The sequence below is a fragment of the Melospiza melodia genome, chromosome 28 (assembly GCF_035770615.1).
Source record: "Melospiza melodia melodia isolate bMelMel2 chromosome 28, bMelMel2.pri, whole genome shotgun sequence".
Taxonomy (NCBI): Eukaryota; Metazoa; Chordata; class Aves; order Passeriformes; family Passerellidae; genus Melospiza; species Melospiza melodia.
In genome coordinates this window covers 5,700,879-5,721,540 of record NC_086221.1, presented here as the reverse complement: position 1 = coordinate 5,721,540, position 20,662 = coordinate 5,700,879, and the positions used below count along the sequence as shown (strand labels likewise).

General features: G+C 50.8%; 2 protein-coding genes across 4 annotated transcripts in view; both read right to left on the bottom strand.

The window, feature by feature from the left end:
* Positions 1-20,662, bottom strand: part of LOC134430380 (uncharacterized) — a 100,289-nt gene that overhangs the window by 10,341 nt on the left and 69,286 nt on the right. The window lies entirely within an intron of this gene.
* SLC45A3 (solute carrier family 45 member 3) overlaps positions 1-20,662 on the bottom strand; it is a 36,806-nt gene that overhangs the window by 6,049 nt on the left and 10,095 nt on the right. The window contains 3 exon segments of the mRNA XM_063177960.1: positions 2,961-3,803; positions 5,333-5,709; positions 10,737-11,023. Of these exon segments, the coding sequence (XP_063034030.1) occupies positions 2,961-3,803; positions 5,333-5,480 (991 nt within the window). The 5' untranslated portion in view covers positions 5,481-5,709; positions 10,737-11,023.

Genomic DNA, 20,662 nt, shown 5'->3' with positions numbered 1-20,662 from the left:
ATCCTCTGTTAACTGTGTCCTTTTTGGGGCTCGTGCTGCCCTGAAAACGTCCCCACACTGTCCATATCTCTCTGTCTCTATTGTCTCGTATCGTCCTAATCCAAGTTGTCCAAATTATTATTACTCTAATTGCATTACTATTTTTATAACCACTTTATCACTATTAAAATTTTAAAATTTTAAAACAAGCGACTGGCGTTTTTCACACCTGGGATCCCAAATGCCACCCCTGCCTTTGGCACCCCCTGTCTGCCCGCTCTGCCCCCAGGTGCTGTCACCCCCGCCTGACCCAGGATCCGCTGTTATCTGATGCCAGAGGCAGCAGCGGAACAAAGGAGAGGAGGAACCGTGCCAAGGTAAAGTACAGAGCGTGCCCCAAACTGCTGCATCCGGGGGCGATCCCGGACCTTAACCCTCGACAAAGATCGCTCAGATTTCAGGGAATTAAAGCCATTAACCCTTTGGAGCAGGGAGCGTTACTCAGCACGTGTTCCTATGACAGGCAGCACAACGGAGGGCTGACCTGCTGGCACCTGAGCAGCGCGAGTGTTAAATAATAATTAAGCTGGAAGTTAAACAGACACCCAGCACAAAGGGGCACTGTGCTGCAGGGCCCTCCGGCGCACAACTGCGGGAAGGCGCCTCCAGAAGGAAATATTCGGATTAAGGAGACCAAAAGGGTGGTTAGGAAGGGATTGAAGGCTCTGGCAGGAAAATGGGACAGCAGGTGACACCTGTGGGCAGGTGAGGGTCCCAGCCTGGGATGTGGCAGCTGCAGGATTGTGAGCAGCTCCAAGGCACTGAGAGCTGGGAAAGGGCTCCCAAGAACAGCTGGAGATGGGAAACTCCCAGCAGAGCGGAGGGAAGGAGCAGCAAATCCACCCCAGTGCTACAGAGCACCCCTGAATTTATTAAATACATTAAAGAATTAAAACACCCTGCTCGCCAAGGGTGGGAGCACCCTCATCCCTCGCTGGGAAGGGAGGGGAGAGCTGCAGCCATGATATTTTCTGGAAAATTCCTTTTGCTAGGATTGTTCTTCTGAGAAGCTGAGAGGACTCAGGAACGAAATGGGAACAAGAATTAACTGCTGCTGTGGAATGCAACAGGTGCATCTGTGATTGGTTGTTTCTAATTAATGGCCAATCACAGTCAGCTGTCTCATACTCTTTAGTCAGTCACAAGATTTTATTATCATTCCATTCCTGTCCTTTCAATCCTTCTGATGAAATCCTTTCTTCTATTCTTTTAGTATATATATATAATATATATATATATATATACTAAAAAAATACTTTTATTAATTTAAATAAATATTTATATATTTAAATACATCTATTAAATCTATATATAAATATATAGATTTATATGTATATATAAATATAGATACATATTATATATTTATATATATAAATATAGATACATATTATATCTATAATATCTATATATATTATAGATATACTTATATATTTATATATGAATATATATAAATATATAAAATATATACATATATAGATATATAATATATATTTATATGTATATATATAAATATAGATACATATTATAGCTACATAGATATACTTATATATTTATATATGAATGTATATAAAAATATAAAAATATAGATATATAGATATATTTATATTAATTTAAATATATATTAATATATATTAAAATACATAAAAATATATTTTAAAAATATAAATATATATATTTTAGTGTACATATATAATATATATACTAAAAATATATATTACATATTCTTTAGTTTTAATATAGTTTTAATAGATCATTTTCTTTTCATATATATATATATATCATAAAATAATGAATCAGCCTTCTGAAACATGGAGTCAAGATTCTCAGCACAGAGGGCAGTGCCAGGAGCTCCCCAGCAGAGCCTGCAGACAGAGCCAGCTCCATCCTGCCAGCCCCAGGCCAGGGCTGCCCTGCCAGATCCGCGCTGGAAAAACCAGGAGGTGTTTCCCAACCTCGTGCCACGCTCTGGGAGCCATGGGAAAATGTTCTTTCCTGACCTACCTGCAGCTTTTTGTTTCTTTTTTTGTTTTTCTTTTTAACTACCAACAGAGCTGAGCCCATCCCCAGCTCCCAGGAAACGTTTTTACCCCAGGCAATGTGGCAGCAGCTCTCTGGCCACAGAGAGAGGCACAACTTTGCCAAGCATTGTCCTGGGGAGGGCTGTGAGACCAGGAAAATAATGAGAAACAATTCTTATCTTCTCTTGCTGCACCTGTTATTGTGAACAGGTAAAATGTGCTATGGAGATTTGTTTACCAAAGGGTGGTTTCTGAATTAGCCAATGGTGATGGGGTTTGGATTGGAGGATAAATTATATCCTGCTGTGTCTATGAAAGCAATGGGTTTCTTAATGAGAATAGAATAATATATATATCATATATATCTCATATATATAAAATAATAAATCAAGCTTTCTGAAACATGGAGTCAGATCCTCGTCTGTTCCCTCATCCAAGAACCCCTGTGAACAGCGTCACAGGCCAGGGTTCTTCTTTTTGGAAACTTCTTTTTGGGGAGAACCCCAAATATTACATTAAAACTACACTAAAAGAATAGAAGAAAGGTTCTCATCAGAAGGCTGGCTAAGAATAGAATAGAATGGAATGATAACAAAGGTTTGTGGCTCGGCTCTCTGTCCCAGCCAGCTGACTGTGACTGGCCATTAATTAGAAACAACCCCATGAGACCAATCCCAGATGCACCTGTTGCATCCCACAGCAGCAGATAACCATTGTTTGCATTTTGTTCCTGAGGCGCCTCAGCTTCTCAGGAGGAAAAACCCCAAGGAAAGCATTTTTCATAAAATGTGCCTGCAACGTTGGTTTAGTTTACTGCATTATTTTATCTTCCCTAGTAAAGAACCTCTTTCTCCAGAGAAAGTCTGGTCTCGTTCAGATCCGTGACACCCCCACACTCCTCACCTTCATCGTAGTGCCGCCTGGCCTCCGTGCCCGGCTTGGCCCTGGGCACGCCGTGGTACAGCCCCTCGCCCACAAAATCCGTGTAGAACAGCATGAAGGTCATCAGGGCCATCCAGCTGCACAGCTCGGCCACGAAGAGCCGCCGGATGACCCTGGGGATGCGGCAGTAGAGGCCGTGCAGCCGCGGCAGCAGCAGGCACAGCTTCCTCCCGGCCTGCAGCACCCGCCTGCCCTGCAGCAGGCACGGCCCCCGCGCCGCCCGCCAGCAGCAGCAGCACCACAGGGACGGCTTTGGTGCCTTTGGTGGCTTTGGGGACACGTCCTTGAGCGCTGGCGTGTCTAGGAGATCCCCCTGCGCGGCCTCCTCTGTCACAAACAGCGTGGCCAGCACACAGGCGAGGAAGATGAGGGCCAGCAGGGCGAAGAGGCAGCTCTGCTGGCTGCCCAGGTAGGGCGCCAGGAAGGCCCAGTCGATGGCGGGCAGCAGGTAGCCGATACAGCCCCCCAGGCTGACCATGAAGGCGTACATGGAGAAGGCCTGGCGGCAGTTGTCCGGCTCCTGGAAGAGGTCCGAGAGCAGGGCCTCCAGAGGGGTGAAGCACACCTGGCCACAGAAATCCAGCAGGCCGATGCCCACGATGAGGAAGGCGATCTCCAGGGGCCGCGGGTTGAGGGCGCACAGGCCGGCCAGGCTGCTGGCGTGGGGGATGACAAAAAGGCTGAGCAGCACGCCCAGGCACAGCGCCCAGATGAAAGGTCTCCTGCGGCCGTAGCTGCTGCGCCAGTGGTCGCTGGCCGAGCCGATGAGAGGCACGAAAACCAGCCCGAGCACGGGGCCTATCCCTGGGAGAGAGACACGGCGTGTTACAGGGACACGGCTGCTCTGTGGGCACTCCTAAAAGGGGTGTTTGCTCAGTTTGGGAGGTTGGGTCACAGCCCCTCTGCCTGCCATCACTCACCCCCACTGTCACCCTCCCCACCCTTGCAGTTGGTCACAGCCCCTCTCTCCCTGCCCTCACTCATCCCCACCCTCCAGGCTGCAAGGTTCAACAAAAAAAAAAACCCAGAAACATCCTTCCCTGTAGCCATGATATTTTCTGAAAAATCTTTTCCTTGGGATTTTTCCTCCTGAGAAGCTGAGAGGCCTCAGGAACAAAATGCAAACAATGGTTATCTGCTGCTGTGGGATGCAACAGGTGCATCTGGGATTGGTCATTAATTAGAAACAACTGCATTGGCCATTAATTAGAAACAACTGCATGAGATCAAGCACAGATCTGTGATTGGCCATTAATTAGACACAACTGCATGATGCCAATTACAGATCTACCTGTTGCACTTCACAGCAGCAGATAATTATTGTTTACATTTTGTTCCTGAGGCCTCTCAGCTTGTCAGGAGGAAAAATCCTAAGGAAAGGATTTTTTGATATTTTCTGAAAAAATCTAAGGAAAGGATTTTTCAGAAAATATCATGGCTACACTTCCCTCTGTCCCAAACCTCAAAACATCCTTTCCTCTCCACCAGCCCTTAACCCCCAAACCATCAGAGAGGCGACAAAATCTCCCTCAGAGAGGTGACAAGAGCTGCCTACCCCACCAAAACCATGGTCATGAACTTCTCTTCCATGCCCAAACTATCCCTCCCTCAGAGAGGTGACAAAATCTCCCTCAGGGAGGTGACAGAATCTCCCTCAGAGAGGTGACAAAAGCTGCCTGCCCAACACCATGGTCATGAACTTCTCCTCCATGCCCAAACCATCCCACTTTCAGAGAGATGACAAAATCTCCATCAGAGAGGTGACAAAAGCTGCCTGCCTCCCCAACACCATGGTCATGAACTTCTCCTCCATACCCAAACCACCCCTCCCTCAGAGAGGTGACAAAAGCTGCCTACTCAAAACCATGGTCATGAACTTCTCCATACCCAAACCATCCCTCAGTCACAGAGGTGACAAAATCTCCCTCAGAGAGGTGACAAAAGCTGCCTACCCAACACCATGGTCATGAACTTCTCCATGCCCAAACCATCCCTCCCTCAGAGAGATGACAAAAATCTCCATCAGAGAGGTGACAAGAGCTGCCTACCCAACACCATGGTCATGAACTTCTCCATACCCAAACCATCCCACACTCAGAGAGATGACAAAATCTCCCTCAGAGAGGTGACAAGAGCTGCCTACCCAACACCATGGTCATGAACTTCTCCACGCCCAAACCATCCCTCAATCACACAGGTGACAAAATCTCCCTCAGAGAGGTGACAAGAGCTGCCTACCCAACACCATGGTCATGAACTTCTCCACGCCCAAACCATCCCTCAATCACACAGGTGACAAAATCTCCCTCAGAGAGGTGACAAAAGCTGCCTACCCAGCACCATGGTCATGAACTTCTCCTCCACGCCCACCTCCAGCAGCAGCGGTGGCACGCAGGTGATGCCAGCGGCCAGGCACACCTCCAGCCCGAAGGTCAGCGAGTTGACCAGCAGCAGCTGGGTGCTGCGGCTCTGCCAGGACATGCTGTCCCCAGCCCGACCCCTCAGTGGCACAGGGCTGTGTCCTGCCAGCTGCAGAGCCCCCAGGGATGCCCCCCAGGCGAGGATTGGAGCTTCCCGTGCCGGGCTGCTGGCGAGACGCTGCTTCCCATTTTATCAACGGCCAAGGAACCGTCTGTGCCTCTTCCTCTTCTTGTGGGGAGCCCAGGCAGGGATCCACTGCAGGCTGCTCCTCCTGCTCACGGGCTGGGGGCTGTGGGGAGAGAGTTAAACACAGCGGGGAATAGGTTAAAGTCAGGGGTGTGTCACCGCTGAAAGGGACAGTGCCCATCCCAACAGGGTGGAGAGGGGCAAGGGAGAGGATGAAAGCTCCATCCCTGGTTTATCTCCAAGGGTTTGTGGGGATGCGTCACCACCAAAGGGACAGTGCCCATCCCAACAGGCCTGGGAGGGCCCAGGAGAGGTGGAAGGATGAAAACTCCATCCCTAACAGGATTATCTCCAAGGATTTGTGGGTTAAAACCACAATGTGTCACCACTGAAAGGGACAGGGCCCATCCCAGCAGGATGAGGAGGGGTTGGAAGAGGTGGAAGGATGAAAACTCCATCCCTAACAGGTTTATTTCTAAGGGTTTGTGGGGTAAAACCACAATGTGTCACCACTGAAAGGGACAGTTCCCCTCCTAGCAGGCTGGAGAAGGTCCAAGAGAGGTGGAAGGATGAAAGCTCCATCCCTGGAGGATGGAAAGCTCCATCCCAGGTTTATCTCCAAAGGTTTTGTGGGGTAAAACGAAGCGCCACAGGGATGTGTCACCACTGAAAGGGACAGTGCCCATCCCAACAGGCTGGGGAGGGTCCAGGAGAGGGGTAGGTGATGAAAACTCCATCCCTGGAGGATGGAAAGCTCCATCTCAGGTTTATCTCCAAGTGTTTGTGGGGTAAAACCACAATGTGTCACTGCTGAAAGGGACAGTCCTCATCCCAACAGGCTGGGGAAGGTCCAGGAGAGGTGGAAGGACGAAAGCTCCATCCCGGGCAGGTTTGTCCCCAAGGGTTTGTGACAGGTGAGCCAGGGTCTGGGAAAACCCAATCCTGCCCTGGAGGATTAACTTCTCTGTCTTGTATGAGCACCTCATGCAGATGGCAGAGACACAGAGGGTTTGGGGTCTCCTCTCACAGGGAAATCACTCAAACTAACCCTAAACCTAACTCTAACCCTCCAAGATCAGGGGAGGGCCTGCAGCCACACAGGGTCATCCCCAGAGGCCACCGCAGCCCTGCCTGGTGACCAGGACACCCCAGTGCTGCTCCCAGGCTCTGGGGGAAGCAATTTCACCCAAATCCCATCCAGGACACCTCTGTGCTGCTCCCAGGCTCTGGGGGAAGAAATGTCACCAAAACCCACAGCCCTGGTGACCAGGACACCCCTGTGCAGGTTCCAGGCTCTGGGGAAAGAAATTTCACCCAATTTCATCCCTTTTTGGTGATCAGGACACCCCATTGCAGGTTCCAGGCACTGAGGGGAGGTGATTTCACCCGAACCCCATCTCAGAATGGTGACCAGGACACCCCAGTGCTGCTCCCAGGCTCTGGGGGAGGTGATTTCACCCAAACCCCATCTCAGAATGGTGACCAGGACACAGCTGTGCTGCTCCCAGGCACTGGGGTAGATGATTTCATCTGAACCCCATCTCAAAATGGTGACCAGGACATCCTCATGCTGCTCCCAGGCACTGAGGGGAGGTGATTTCACCCAAACCCCATCTCAGAATGGTGACCAGGACACCCCTGTGCTGCTTCCAGGCTCTGGGGGAGGTGATTTCACCCAATTCCATCCCTTTCTGGTGATCAGGACACCCCATTGCAGGTTCCTGGCACTGAGGGGAGGTGATTTCACCCGAACCCCATCTCAGAATGGTGACCAGGACATCCTCATGCTGCTCCCAGGCTCTGGGGAAAGAAATTTCACCCAATTTCATCCCTTTCTGGTGACCAGGACACCCCAGTGCTGCTCCCAGGCTCTGAGAGAGGTGATTTCACCCAAACCCCATCTCAGAATGGTGACCAGGACACCCCAGTGCTGCTCCCAGGCTCTGGGGGAGGTGATTTCACCCGAACCCCATCTCCAGCCCCAGGACGGGGCGCAGAGAACAGGCAGCGCCTCCGTGGAGTTTCACAAACAAACCTGACCCACTTTAGCCTCATCTAACAGCAAATGGCAATTACCTTACTCATTACACTGAGTCATTTATTTGCCCTGTAACTGCTCCCTTCTCCCCAGAGGGGAGAGGCCACGGCGTGGGGACAGGACAGGGGCTGAGCCTCTCAGTCCCAAACCACAGCAATCCCCCAAGCTCCCCCTGCACCCAGAACAGCAAAATTTACTAAAACACCTCGAGGAGGTGAGATCAGTGCTCCCCAAAACCACACAGGTGTGTGCAGGCAGGCACAGCAGGCAGAGTTTTGTCACTTTTCTCTCCCTCCTTGTTGCTGGGGGAGGCTGGCAGGGTGAGGGTGAGGCTCAGCCATCACTCCATCACTTTCTCTCTGTGGAGAAATGCCAATTCTGAGCTCAGTGCCACTCAATAAATACCAATTATTCCCCTTTGGGGACGTTCAATCCCCTCAACTGTCACAGAGATCCCTCCTTTCAACATTTAAACGCCTTGCCCGAGGTCAAGCAGCAAAAAGAGGGGGGAAAACAGAGGGGGAATGGTTTGCTTTAATCGCCAGAGGCAGCTTCAAAGGCAGCCTGAGCATCCCTCCAGCCCACCTTGCTCGGATGTGGCTCCACACAGGATGTGCCAGGGGGTGCCCAGCTGGAGCCCAGCCCCAGGATGAGGAATTTCAGCTCCCAGAGTCACAAGGAAAAATTAACTGAGGCACTCAGACCTAAAGGGGGGTGTGATGTTTGTGCTCTGGGGTCTGGAGAGCTCAGAGAGGGGGAATTATCCCCAAAGAAACCCCAAACACCGAGTGAGAGATGCCTCACACAGATTAAAAGTTGGTTTTTTTTCCCCTTTTATGCCGTGCAGAGCTCTGGGGAGGCAGCAGGGATCCGTCCACCTGCCTGGGAATCCCAGTGTGGAGCAGAGCTGGATTTCTTATCTGCAGGTAGGAACAGAGCTCTCCTCCCCCTCCAAACCCTCCCAGGAGAAAACAAATCCCTGAAGGAAAAACCATGATCAGCCACGGATGAGAAATCCCAACTGCAGGTAAAACTGCAGCACGTGATGAACTTCACCCCAACAACCGCTCATTCCTCTTTTAACTTCTTAAATTTTCCACAGAACAGAGACAGGGAAATGTGCTGGGCGGGGAAATCACCTGAGCTGCAGATCTGGGAGGACAAGGGGTTGGGAAAAGGAGATTTGGGAGGCAGGACTCACCTGCAGGGAGCTGATTTGTGAGGACAGGAATTGGGAAAAGGAAGTTTGGGAAGCTCAGGGAGGTTTGGGAGGCTCAGGGAGGCAGGACTCACCTGCAGGGAGCTGATTTGGGAGGACAGGAGTTGGGAAAAGGAAATTTGGGAAGCTCAGGGAGGTTTGGGAGGCTCAGGGAGGCAGGACTCACCTGCAGGGAGCTGATTTGGGAGGACAGGAGTTGGGAAAAGGAAATTTGGGAGATTTGGGAGGCTCAGGGAGCCAGGACTCACCTGCAGGGAGCTGATTTGGGAGGACAGGAGTTGGGAAATGAAGGTTTGGGAGGCTCAGGAAGGTTGGAAAGGCTCAGGGAGCCAGGACTCACCTGCAGGTGGCTGATTTGGGAGGAAAGAAGTTGGGAAAAGGAAATTTGGGAAATTTGGGAGGCTCAGGGAGGCAGGACTCACCTGCAGGTGGCTGATTTAGGAGGACAGGAGTTGGGAAAAGGAGCTTTGGGAGCCAGGACTCACCCGCAGGTGCTCCCTGCAGCCCAGCAGAAGCTGCTGCAGCGTTTGCAGGGCAGCAGAGGTGGAACCAGCACAGGTTTGGCTCCAGGGCCCTCCCCCTGTGCTGATAACAGCAGTGTCATTGTCACCGTGCCACTCCTGTGCCCCAGCCCCTCGCTGAGGCTGAGCAAACACTGCTGCCAACCCTCACGGGTGCTGCCCTGAGCAAACCCCAGCTCTGGGCTCACACCTGAACTTTGCCATTAAAAAAAACCCCTTGAAATTCACATTTATCACCCTCCCTTGCTGATCTGCTGGTGTTTCAGCAGAGATTTAGGACATTCTGCCCATCCCAGAGGGGATTTGGGGACCTTCCCCAGCCCCATGGGGACACATGGCGCAGGTGACAGTGGCACCTCTCACCCTCCAGCCCCATTTTCCCCAAATGCCCACAGCAGGAGCAGGGTTTGTCCTTTCCTCCTCGAGGAACACCTTGAGCAGTTCCCAAAAAGGGATTTTTTGAGGTTTGCTGCACTTGGGAGCAGAAGGGAGCCACATGTGGGGCTGTGGCACAGCTGCTCCCAGAGCTGGCGTGCCACGGACAGAATCAGCTGCTGCTGCTCTTCCCTCCCCTGGGACAGCCAGACATCTCAAAGCCATGGCTTTCTTCTGAAAAAAACCCCAAACATCTCCAAAGCCATGGCTTTCTTCTAAAAAAAACCCCAAACATCTCCAAAGCCATGGCTTTCTTCTGAAAAAACCCCAAACATCTCCAAAGCCATGGCTTTCTTTAAAAAAACCAAACCATCTCCAGACCGACAAGTCTCTTTCAAAAAACCCAAACCACTCCCAAAGCCATGGCTCTCTACTAAAAAATCCAAACCATCTCAAACCCATGGCCTTCTTCTAAAGAACCCAAAAATCTCCAAACCCATGGCTGTCTTTTGAAAAACCCAAACCATCCTCAAACCCATGCCCTTCTTCTAAAAACCCAAATCATCTCCAAACCCAGTTTTCTTTTAAAAACCCCAAAATCTCCAAAGCCACAGCTCTCTGGTTTGCTTTTAAAGCTTCCAAACCCAATTTTCCCTGCCCTTTCCCTGCAGAGATCAGCAGATCAGGTCCCAGAGGCTGCCTCACCTGGTGGGTCCAGGGCAGGAGAAAAGCTTGGCTGGACAAAGGAGAGGGTGAAGCCAGGGCAGATTTTAGGAAAAAAACCAACCCCAAACACCTGGAAAAGGAGGATTTGCTGGGCATTGACGGACACACACAAAGGAACCTTTCCTCCTCACAATCTCCTAAATCTTCCCAACACAGGGTCTTAGAGGAAATCCCATCTCAGCGGAGCTTAGAACGAAGAGGGAGGGCTGGTTATTTTGAAAATGAAATTAATAAAATGTGGGTGTACTTACCTGGCAGAGAAAAACTCATTTATTCCTGGAAGGATCCATGTCCTGCTACTCCATAACCTCTGCTACTGGTGCAGAAGAACAAGGAGATGATGGTGAATGTGGCTCTGGAGGCTTTGATTTGCAGTGGTTGTGCAGCTCAACACACAGCAGGGAACAGACACAGAGAGTTTGGTTCAGGGTGAGGATGCTGAGGCACTGGAGCAGCTTTCCCAGAGAAAATGTGGCTGCTCCATCCCTGGAGGTGTCCAAGCCCAGCTTGCAGCAGCCAGGGATAGTGGAAAGTGTCCCTGCACGTGGAACAAAATGAGATTTAAGATCCCTCCCAACCCCCAAACCATTTGATAATTTTATTATTGTTGAAGATTGCAAGGCAAGATGTTTTCCATTACCATCTGGATGGCAGATTACCTTTGTCAAGTGGGCAGTTTGCCTTATCTCTCTCTGAGTGACCACAGTCACCCCTCCCTCAGGAGAGGACATCTGCTGATAACAGCTATTGAATGTCCCTGCAAGGCTGATAAGAACTGCAGCATCCCATTGGGAGATGTGAGCCCAGAGGGAGGAGCCAAGCATTCCTACCTGGATACAATCTGGAGATTTCAAACATTCCTACCCGGATACAATCTGGAGATTTCAAACATTCCTACACGGATATAATCTGGAGATTTCCAACATTCCTAACTGGATATAATCTGAGATTTCAAGCATTCCTACCCGGATATAATCTGGAGATTTCAAACATTCCTACCTGGATACAATCTGGAGATTTCAAACATTCCTACCCGGATGTAATCTGGGGATTCTGGAACACCAGCACAGCTTCTGCACTGGATTGCCCAGAGGAACAGCAGCTGCCTCTTCTTCCCCTGGATCTTCAGAGGCAGAGACTGCACCTTTCTCCAGGATCCCTGCTCCAGCAGAACCAGCCCTGACACTGCAGGAGGGCTGAGCCACAATTCCAATGGGACTGCTGCCAACAGCCTGACCCACAGGGTGTCAGGCTGGGTTCTGACTCTGGCAGGGTTGGTTTAGTTCACTGCATTATTTATTTTATCCTTTTATTTTCTTCCCTAATAAAGAACTGTCATTCCTGCTCCCATATTTTTGCCTGAGAGCCCCTTAATTTAAAATTTACAGCAATTCGGAGGGGTGGGGAGGGTTCACATTCTCCATTTCAGGGGAGGCTCCTGCCTTCCTTAGCAGACTCCTGGCTTTCCAAACCAAGACAATTATTAATTATTTCTGCCCTGCTTTATTCCCTTAGGAAAGGGAATCCTTGGGCTGAGGCGGGGCTGCTCCAGCCCAGGTGATTCACTCCTCACCCTCCCTGCCCAGCTTTGGCACCCACAGACAGGGACAGGCAAACATCTCCCGTTCACAACCCCAACATTCCATTTCCAACCTTCTGAGGGGCTCTTTGTGAATTCCCTGAAGCCCTTTTGGAAGAAAGGGTGGCACAGAGCTCTCAGGAGCAGCCAGGGCCTTTCACAGCTATCAGTGTCCATTCATTGCTGCTGAATGGGAAATGCACCATGGAGAATAGCTCTGGCAGGCTCCTGGCATGGAATGGAGCACTCACCTGACCTCTCCTGACCCCTCCTCCCCTCCCAAATCTCCTTGACCCCATTCACAGCTCGGGGAGGGGATGGATCCGGGCTCTGGGAATTAACCCCGCGCTTCCTTTGAGCCCCGGGGCTCCATTCTTGGGGAAAGAGCAGCAGCAGCCTGGAAATCCCCTCCAGAGCAAGGTTTGGGATTCCCTCCTCATCCCCCAGGGCAGGGCCCAGCAGCCAGGATCCCTCAGGCCATGGGGGTCATCTGTGACCATTTGGGGCCACTCCTGAAGCAGCTCCAGCTTCCCCAGGGACACCCTGGATTTGGGGCATGGTTCTCTCTGCATTCCACCCCCCTGCAAGGGGATCCAGCTGCTTCCAGGGCTAAAATCCTGAATCCTTTAGGGCACAGGGGATCCCTGGCACAGACACAGCTGAGGGCATCTCTCCATTTGGGAGCGCACAGCCCATGGGCAATGCTGGCACGGTGGAGGGAGCTCTGTCCTGCCCTTCACCCTCACACCTCACACTCCAGGGGTGTCCCAGCACCATCCCAGAGCCTCTGTCCCACAGCCTGCACCCTCCTGGGGCACCGGAGCTGCTCCTGACAGGAGCCTTCCTCCCAGCACAGAGTGACCAGCTACAGCCAAGCCTCCTCCTCCTCCTCCTCCTTCTCCCATTCCAAACAGAGCCCCCTGTGCCCGAGGGGGTCACTGGCTCAGCAGAGGCCAGGCTGGCACTGCTGGAGCTCTCTGGGCACAGACACGAGCCCAGGGCCGGGCTGTGCCAGGGCCAGCAGCTCCTTGCTCCTCGGGCTGCCCGGGGCATCCATGCCAGGGGCAGGGGCAGGAGATGGGCACAGCTGGAGATGGGGAAAATGGAGATGGGCACAGGTGGCACTGGGCACAGCTGGAGCTGGGAACAGCTGGAATGGGAACAATGGAGGTGGGCACAGGTGGAGTGGGCACAACCGGAGATGGGAACAAATTGAGATGGGAACAACTGGGAACAGCTGGAGATGGTCACAACTGGAGATGGTCACAACTGGAGATGGGAACAGCTGGAGCGGGGCACCCCAAGTCCTGCAGCCAGCAGGGGCCAGAGCTGCTGGGATGACCCTCAGCCTCACCTGACCCTCATCCTCATCCTCACCTCCTCAGGAGCTGCCCAGAGCTGAGTTCGGGTCAGGGTGCAGGGGTGAAAAGCCCCAGCACAGCCCAGCTCAGCTGCACAGGGATCCCCAGCCTGGGCTGGGGTCCGTGCTGGTGCCCAGCAGGGTCTGGCAGCGTTGTACCCACTCAGGACTGGCATCTCCTCACCAAACTTCATAAAAAAAACCTTCCAAACTCCTCAACTCCCCCAAAATCAGCAGCATTTCAGCCCTGAGAGGCTCAGCCCTGGTGGTCACGCTCCCCTGAGCTGTGTCAGGGCTGCTGCAGCATTTCCAGCCCTCAGACAAGCTTGGCTGGCTGCACAGCAGAGCCCCAGCTTTGTTTTGCTGCTGCACGACCCAAGCTCTTGCTTTTATTCATGAGGGGAGCCCCCGTTCCGGAGCAGGAGGGGAAATGAGATGATCTCTGCTTCTGCTTTTCACTCATTTCTGCTGCTCAAAGACTGTGCCCATCACCCCTGGCACTTGATCCAAATCAACCTCTCCCCCCAGGGCCTTTCTTCTCTGCTTATTATTTTTTTTTTTTTCAAGAAGAAGAATCAAAATGCAAATTAAACTGGAAAGGGGGGAAAAAAATCAGCCCCCTCCAGGTGCCCCCTTCTCCTCAGAGCGGGGACGGGCACAGATTATATCCAGCACCACATGACCAGGGCCTGTATTTATGTGTCAGAGTGTAAAACCCACCCTGCTGAGCTGCCTTTTCTCTGCCTGGGGCTGGGGGGCTTCTGCTCTGCGTCTCCTCCAGCAGCCCCACAAAGGGGATTAAGGAGAGCCCCTCAGCCCTGCACAGTAATCCATCAAATTATCCCTTGTTGGCGTTGCTGTCCTCTTCAGGGGAAAGAAAAAAAAAAAAAAAAAAAAAAAGAAGAAGAAGAAAAAAGCCCTCCAAAAAAGCTTTTAAAAGCACTGAAATTACACTTGAGCCTGAAACACTCCACCCAGCTGCTGGAGCCCCCAGCACAATGGGCTGGTTGTGAAGGGGAGCAAGGAGAAAGAGATGGACACTTAAAAAGGGCAGCGGCCTCCCCAGGGCTGCAACCCCAACAGGTGCCTCAGACCCCCCTTCCCCAGAGCCTGCAGCTAAAGATTCAATTTTTCATCTAAATATTCTAAACTGGACTGCTCTGAGATATCCTTGTCCCCCCACCCCACCCATCTGCACCCTGAGGCTGGCTGGGCACCCCAGTCACCACTGAGAGGGAATTTGGGGCTCCAGACCCCCGATTCCCCAGAGCTTGCAGCTAAATATTCAATTTTTGATCTAAATATTCTAAACTGGGAGCTGCTCTGAGATCTCCTTGTCCCCCCAGCCACCTGCAGCAAATCCAGCCCTGCAATAATGGCTGGGCACCCACTGAGAGGGAATTTGGGGTTTCAGATCCCTCCTTCCCCAGAGCCTGCAGCTAAATATTCGATTTTTGATCTAAATATTCTAAACTGGGAGCTGCTCTGAGATCTCCTTGTCCCCCCAGCCACCTGCAGCAGATCCAGCCCTGCAAGGCTGGCAGGGCACCCCAGTTACCACTGAGAGGGAATTTGGGGTGCTGGGATGGGTTTGGTGAGCCCTGATGGCCCCAGGGATGCAGCCTCAGCAGAGGTGAGCCCTCAGCAAACTGGGGCTGGGATCGCAAACTGGGATCAAAAACTGGGATCAGAAACTGGGATCACCCCAACTGGGGCTGGGATCACAAATTGGGATCACAAACTGGGATCAGAAACAGGGATTACAAACAGGAATCACCCCAGCTGGGGCTGGGATCACAAACTGGGGCTGGGATCACAGACAGGGATCAGAAACTGGGATCACCTCAACAAACAGGAGCTGGGATCACAAACTGGGATCACCAAGTGCTTATCCCAACAAACTGGAGCTGGGATCACAAACAGTGATCACAAACTGGGGGCACCAAGTGCTTATCCCAACAAACTGGAGCTGGGATCACAAACAGTGATCACAAACTGGGGGCACCAAGTGCTTATCCCAACAAAATGGAGCTGGGATCACAAACAGAGATCACAAACTCAGATCACAAACTGGGGTCACCCCAACAAACTGGAGCTGGGACCACAAACTGGGACCACAAACTGGGATCACAAACTGAGATCACCAAGTGCTTCTTACCCCAACAAACTGGAGCTGGGACCACAAACAGGGATCACAAACTGAGATCAAAAACTGAGATCACAAACAGGGATAACCCCAACAAACTGGAGCTGGGATCACAAACAGGGATCACAAACTCAGATCACAAACTGGGGTCACCCCAACAAACTGGAACTGAAATCACAAAGAGGGATCACAAACAGGGATAACCCAAACAAACTGGAACTGGGATCACAAACAGGGATCACAAACAGGGATAACCCAAACAAACTGGAACTGGGATCACAAACAGGGATCACAAACAGGGATAACCCAAACAAACTGGAGCTGGGATCACAAACTGGGGTCACCAAGTGCTTACCTCAACAAACTGGAGCTGGGATCATAAACTGGGATCACCAAGTGCTTATCCCAACAAACTGGAGTTGGGATCACAAACTGGATCACAAACAGGGGTCACCAAGTGCTTCTTACCCCAACAAGCTGGAGCTGGGCCAAGAGCAGAGCAGAGCTGGTGGCACCCAGAGCACCCACGTGGCGCCGGGGGCCAGCTCAGCGCTGAGCACCCCCACGCAAAACCCCCAAGCCCAAAAACCACCGGTGCTGAGTGAGACAGAAGCATTTCCCCATCTGCACAGGGAGCAGCCAGCAGCCCTCAGAGCTCTGCTCTTGTGAGCCCTCCCTGTCTGCTCACACGGCTGGGAAAATGGGAAGTGAAACTGGAACTGCTGGTTTGCAGCTGGAGCAGAAATGCTGCGTGAGGGGACAGCTGACCCCTCTGCGGGCAGCTCTGCCTCATCACCCCTGGCTTTATCTGGAAAATGACAGTCACAGGGCCAGCCAGAGTGGCTTTGGGGTGGGAAGGACAATTCTGGTGTCCGAGCAAAGCCAAGGCTGCACACGAGGCAGCAAATCCAACCCTGGGCTGTGGAGCAGCTCAGGAGCAAATGGGGGAGCTCCAGGAGGGATGAGGGGTGGCCCTGACCCCAAACTGTGCCCAACAGGGGTCAGATAAATTTCACCCCAGCAGGAGCCACCAGCAACCAAAACTGAGCTCCAGCCATCCGATCCTGCTTTGGCCAGGAGCTTTTTCCTCAGGTAAAAAAGGGAACAACCCAAACTCCACATCCTTCAGGCAGACATTTCCAGGAGCCACCAGCAGCCAAAATTGAACTCCAACATCCCTGCTTTGAAAAGGAGCCTGTTCCTCAGGATAAAGAGCAACCCAAACTCCACATCCTCCAGGCACCATTTCCAGGAGACACCAGCACCAAAAACTGAACTCCAACATCCCTGCACCTGAGCTCTCTCCATGCCATCCCTGCTTTTGCCAGGAGCTTTGTCCTCAAGAAAAAAAGGGAACAACCCAAACTCTACATTCTCCAGGCACGCATTTCCAGGAGCAAACAGCACCTAAAATTGAATTCCAACCATCCCTGTTTTTACCAGGAGCTTTTTCCTCAGGAGAAAAAAGGGAACAACCCAAACTCCACACATCCTTCAGGCAGACATCTCCAGGAGCCACCAGCACCAAAAATTGAACTCCAACATCCCTGCACCTGAACTTTCTCCATCCCATCCCTGCTTTTGCCAGGATCTTTTCATCAGGAGAAAAAAGGGAACAACCCAAACTCCACACATCTTCCAGAACTCCTCTGGCTGCAAATTTTGGGAGCCTGACCTCGTGCTCCTGCTCAAAGGAGGCACTGAGCACACGCAGGGCCTCCAGGCTGCCCAGGCCGTCTCCCCAAGGCAATTCTGTGCCCCACAGTCCCAGTTATTTGTGTCAGCCCTCTGACCTCCCCTGGCAGGTTGTGGGGGTTTCTCCCTCTCTGTTTTCTGGCTGTGAAATGAGGTCATGGCTTTGAAGCAGACAAAGGAGCCTTTGCAGGGCGAGGAACAGCCCCAGGACGGCTGGGAGGGCTGAGCCCCAGCACTCACAGCCCCCTGGCATGGGAAGGGGCAAAAGGAAAGAAGCAAAACTCTCCAAATATTTTAAATTGGGAATTTCTGTGAGATCTCCTTGTCCCCACACCCATTTTCACCCTCCCAGTCACCCCTCTGCCCATGGAGTTTTTATTCCAACGTTCCAAGGGATTTTCTGTCACATCACAGGGGAAGGTGTGCAGAAAATAATGGGAATTTTCTGGGGTGTTTTAAGGGCAAAATCCACATTTCAAAACTAAAAACAAAGCAGTTTCAGGACAGCTGGGAGAGCTGAGCCCCAGCACTCACAGCCCCCTGGTGCCCCTGGGATGGGAATGGGCAAAAGGAAAGAAGCAAAATTCTCTAAATATTTTAAATTGGGATTTTCTGTGAGATTTCCTTGTCCCCTCCACTCATTTTCACCCTCCCATTCAACCCCTCCGATCATGGAGGTTTTATGCCAGAATTCCAAGGGATTTCTGTCGCACCACAGGGGAAGGTGTGCAGAAAATAATGGGAATTTTCCGGGGTGTTTTAAGGGCAAAATCCACATCTCAAAGCTGTAAAAAAACCACCCCAATTTCACGTGCCTGGTTCTGCCTGCAGCACATCATCAGCCCCTGGGGGTTAATGAGGGGCCTCAGATCATGGGAGACTTTTCCTTATCGTGACAGAGCAGCCACCAGGCCTGGGCCTGAAAACGGCAGATTCCGCCGTTTTATTTTGTTGCCTGATAATTGCAAAGATAAGGAGCAATCAGATTTTTATTTCCTGAGGCAGATAAGTTTCACTGGAAGGCCCTGATGGAGAACTTAAGAAGCTTTTTGGCTTTTCCCCCTTCTCACTATCAGTTTAATGAGCTATGGACTCACAGCGTGCAGGGGTTTAACATTCACCAAAACAAACAGAGCAGTGAGGGATATCTGGAAGGGAAAATTTCCAATTTAAATAAAACAAAACAAAACAAAGCTCAAATCTGCCATTTCTCCAGGAGGTGGATGGAGTGAGGCATTTTTACCACCCCCTCACTCCCCACCCAAACAGGAACCTCACTTCTATTTTAAGCCCTGGAAAGAACATCAGCCCTAAATTAATTATTAGCTTTTTTATTTTTTTACTAATTAGGCATGGGGTTCAAGTTCAAAGCTGCCTAGATTTTGCAGAGGGGTTCTGTGGCACAGGGCACGAGGGGGACAGGAGCTCTGAGAGCTGAAATTCCTCCGTGTTTGCTGTTAAAAACAGGAATGGCAGCTTGTGCAGCGAGCACTGAGCAGGAACAGGATTCTCCCTCCATGCCAGGAACAGGATTCTCCCTCCATGCCAGGAACAGGATTTTTCCCTCCATGACAGGAACAGGATTCTCCCTCCATGCCAGGAACAGGATTCTCCCTCCATGCCAGGAACAGGATTCTCCCTCCATGCCAGGAACAGGATTCTCCCTCCGTGCCAGGCTGCCTCTTGCCATTGTTTGCTGGGGTAAAGTTCAGGGAGGCACAAATGAGGCCCAGAGATCTCTGATATTCCTGCAGAGCGCCCTGGGCACGCAGCCAGGGCACCTGGGCTGGCACCCAGCACCTGCCTGGGCCGCGCCGGCTGTGCCACCACAGGGACAGCCCAAAGGCCCAGCTCTGGAAACGGGTTTGGGGACACTCCATGGGTTTGGGGACAGTCCTCTGTGGGAAACGGGTCTGGGGACAGTCCTCTGTGGGAAACGGGTTTGGGGGACACTCCTCTGTGGGAAATGGGTTTGGGGGACACTCCTCTGTGGGAAATGGGTCTGGGGACACTCCTCTGTGGGAAATGGGTCTGGGGACACTCCTCTGTGGGAAATGGGTTTGGGGGACACTCCTCTGTGGGAAATGAGTTTGGGGACACTCCTCTGTGGGAAATGGGTTTGGGGGACACTCCTCTGTGGGAAATGGGTCTGGGGGAGAGTCCTCTGTGGGAAATGGGTCTGGGGACAGTCCTCAGTGTGAAATGGGTCTGGGGACACTCCTCTGTGGGAAACGGGTCTGGGGACACTCCTAGGTGGGAAATGGGTTTGGGGACACTCCTCTGTGGGAAACGGGTCTGGGGACACTCCTAGGTGGGAAATGGGTTTGGGGACACTCCTCTGTGGGAAATGGGTTTGGGGACACTCCTCGGGGTGTGACACAAGGCCCACACAGGATGGATCTGTGTGCAAACGTCAGGGAATGGCACCTACAGCATGGTGTGGCTAAAGTCAGCAGGACAAGAAATGCTTATGGGGTTTTGTGGTTAGGGAATAGTTAATTTCTGATTGTGATGATGTGAATTATACCATACTATATATATAATATAATTATATATAATATAATTAGATTTATAGTATATTATATTAGATTTTCTATTTTATATTATAGTACATATTATTATCTATTATATTTTCTATATTATATTATATACTTTATTACATTAACTATATTATATTAAATTAATTATATTGTATTATATGATCTATTATATTTTCTATTTTATAATATATTTCACTATCTATTACTTTTCTAGATTATATTATATTTTATCTATTTTATTAAATATTATCTATTTTGTTATATTAATTATATTAATTCCGTTGTATTAACTATATTATATTATGTATATTAGAGGAGATGTATGTTATACGAGATGTATGTTATGTTATGTTATTATTGTATGTTATGTTATGTTATTATATATATTATGTTATATTTCATATATATATATATAATATATTATTATATATATATATATATTATTGTCTCATCCTTCTCTCGAGACTGAAAATGGAATAAAACTTTTTAAAACACCTCTCAGCTACCCCATCTCTGGGTCAGGAAAGGGTTTAACCCAACGCTCATCCTCTGCTCTCAGCCTGGGATGGATGGGAGGCTCTGGGGGCAGCACAGCCCAGCCTGCTTGGAGAATCACAGATAAAAGATGATCCCTGTGGGGTCACCTTCCCAACAGCTCATCCTCAGCCTGTGGGGAGGCATCTCAGCACTGAGGCTGCAGGAATTTCCCCTGAAACAATCTCCATGGGCTAGGAAGACTGAATAGCTGGGAAGTGTCCGTCTGTCCTTCCTTCCCTCCCTGCAGCCATCCCCCATGGCATTCCTGTGCTCCGCTTTGGATTTGCACACTGAGAGCATCCCCAGCTCTGTCCTGGACC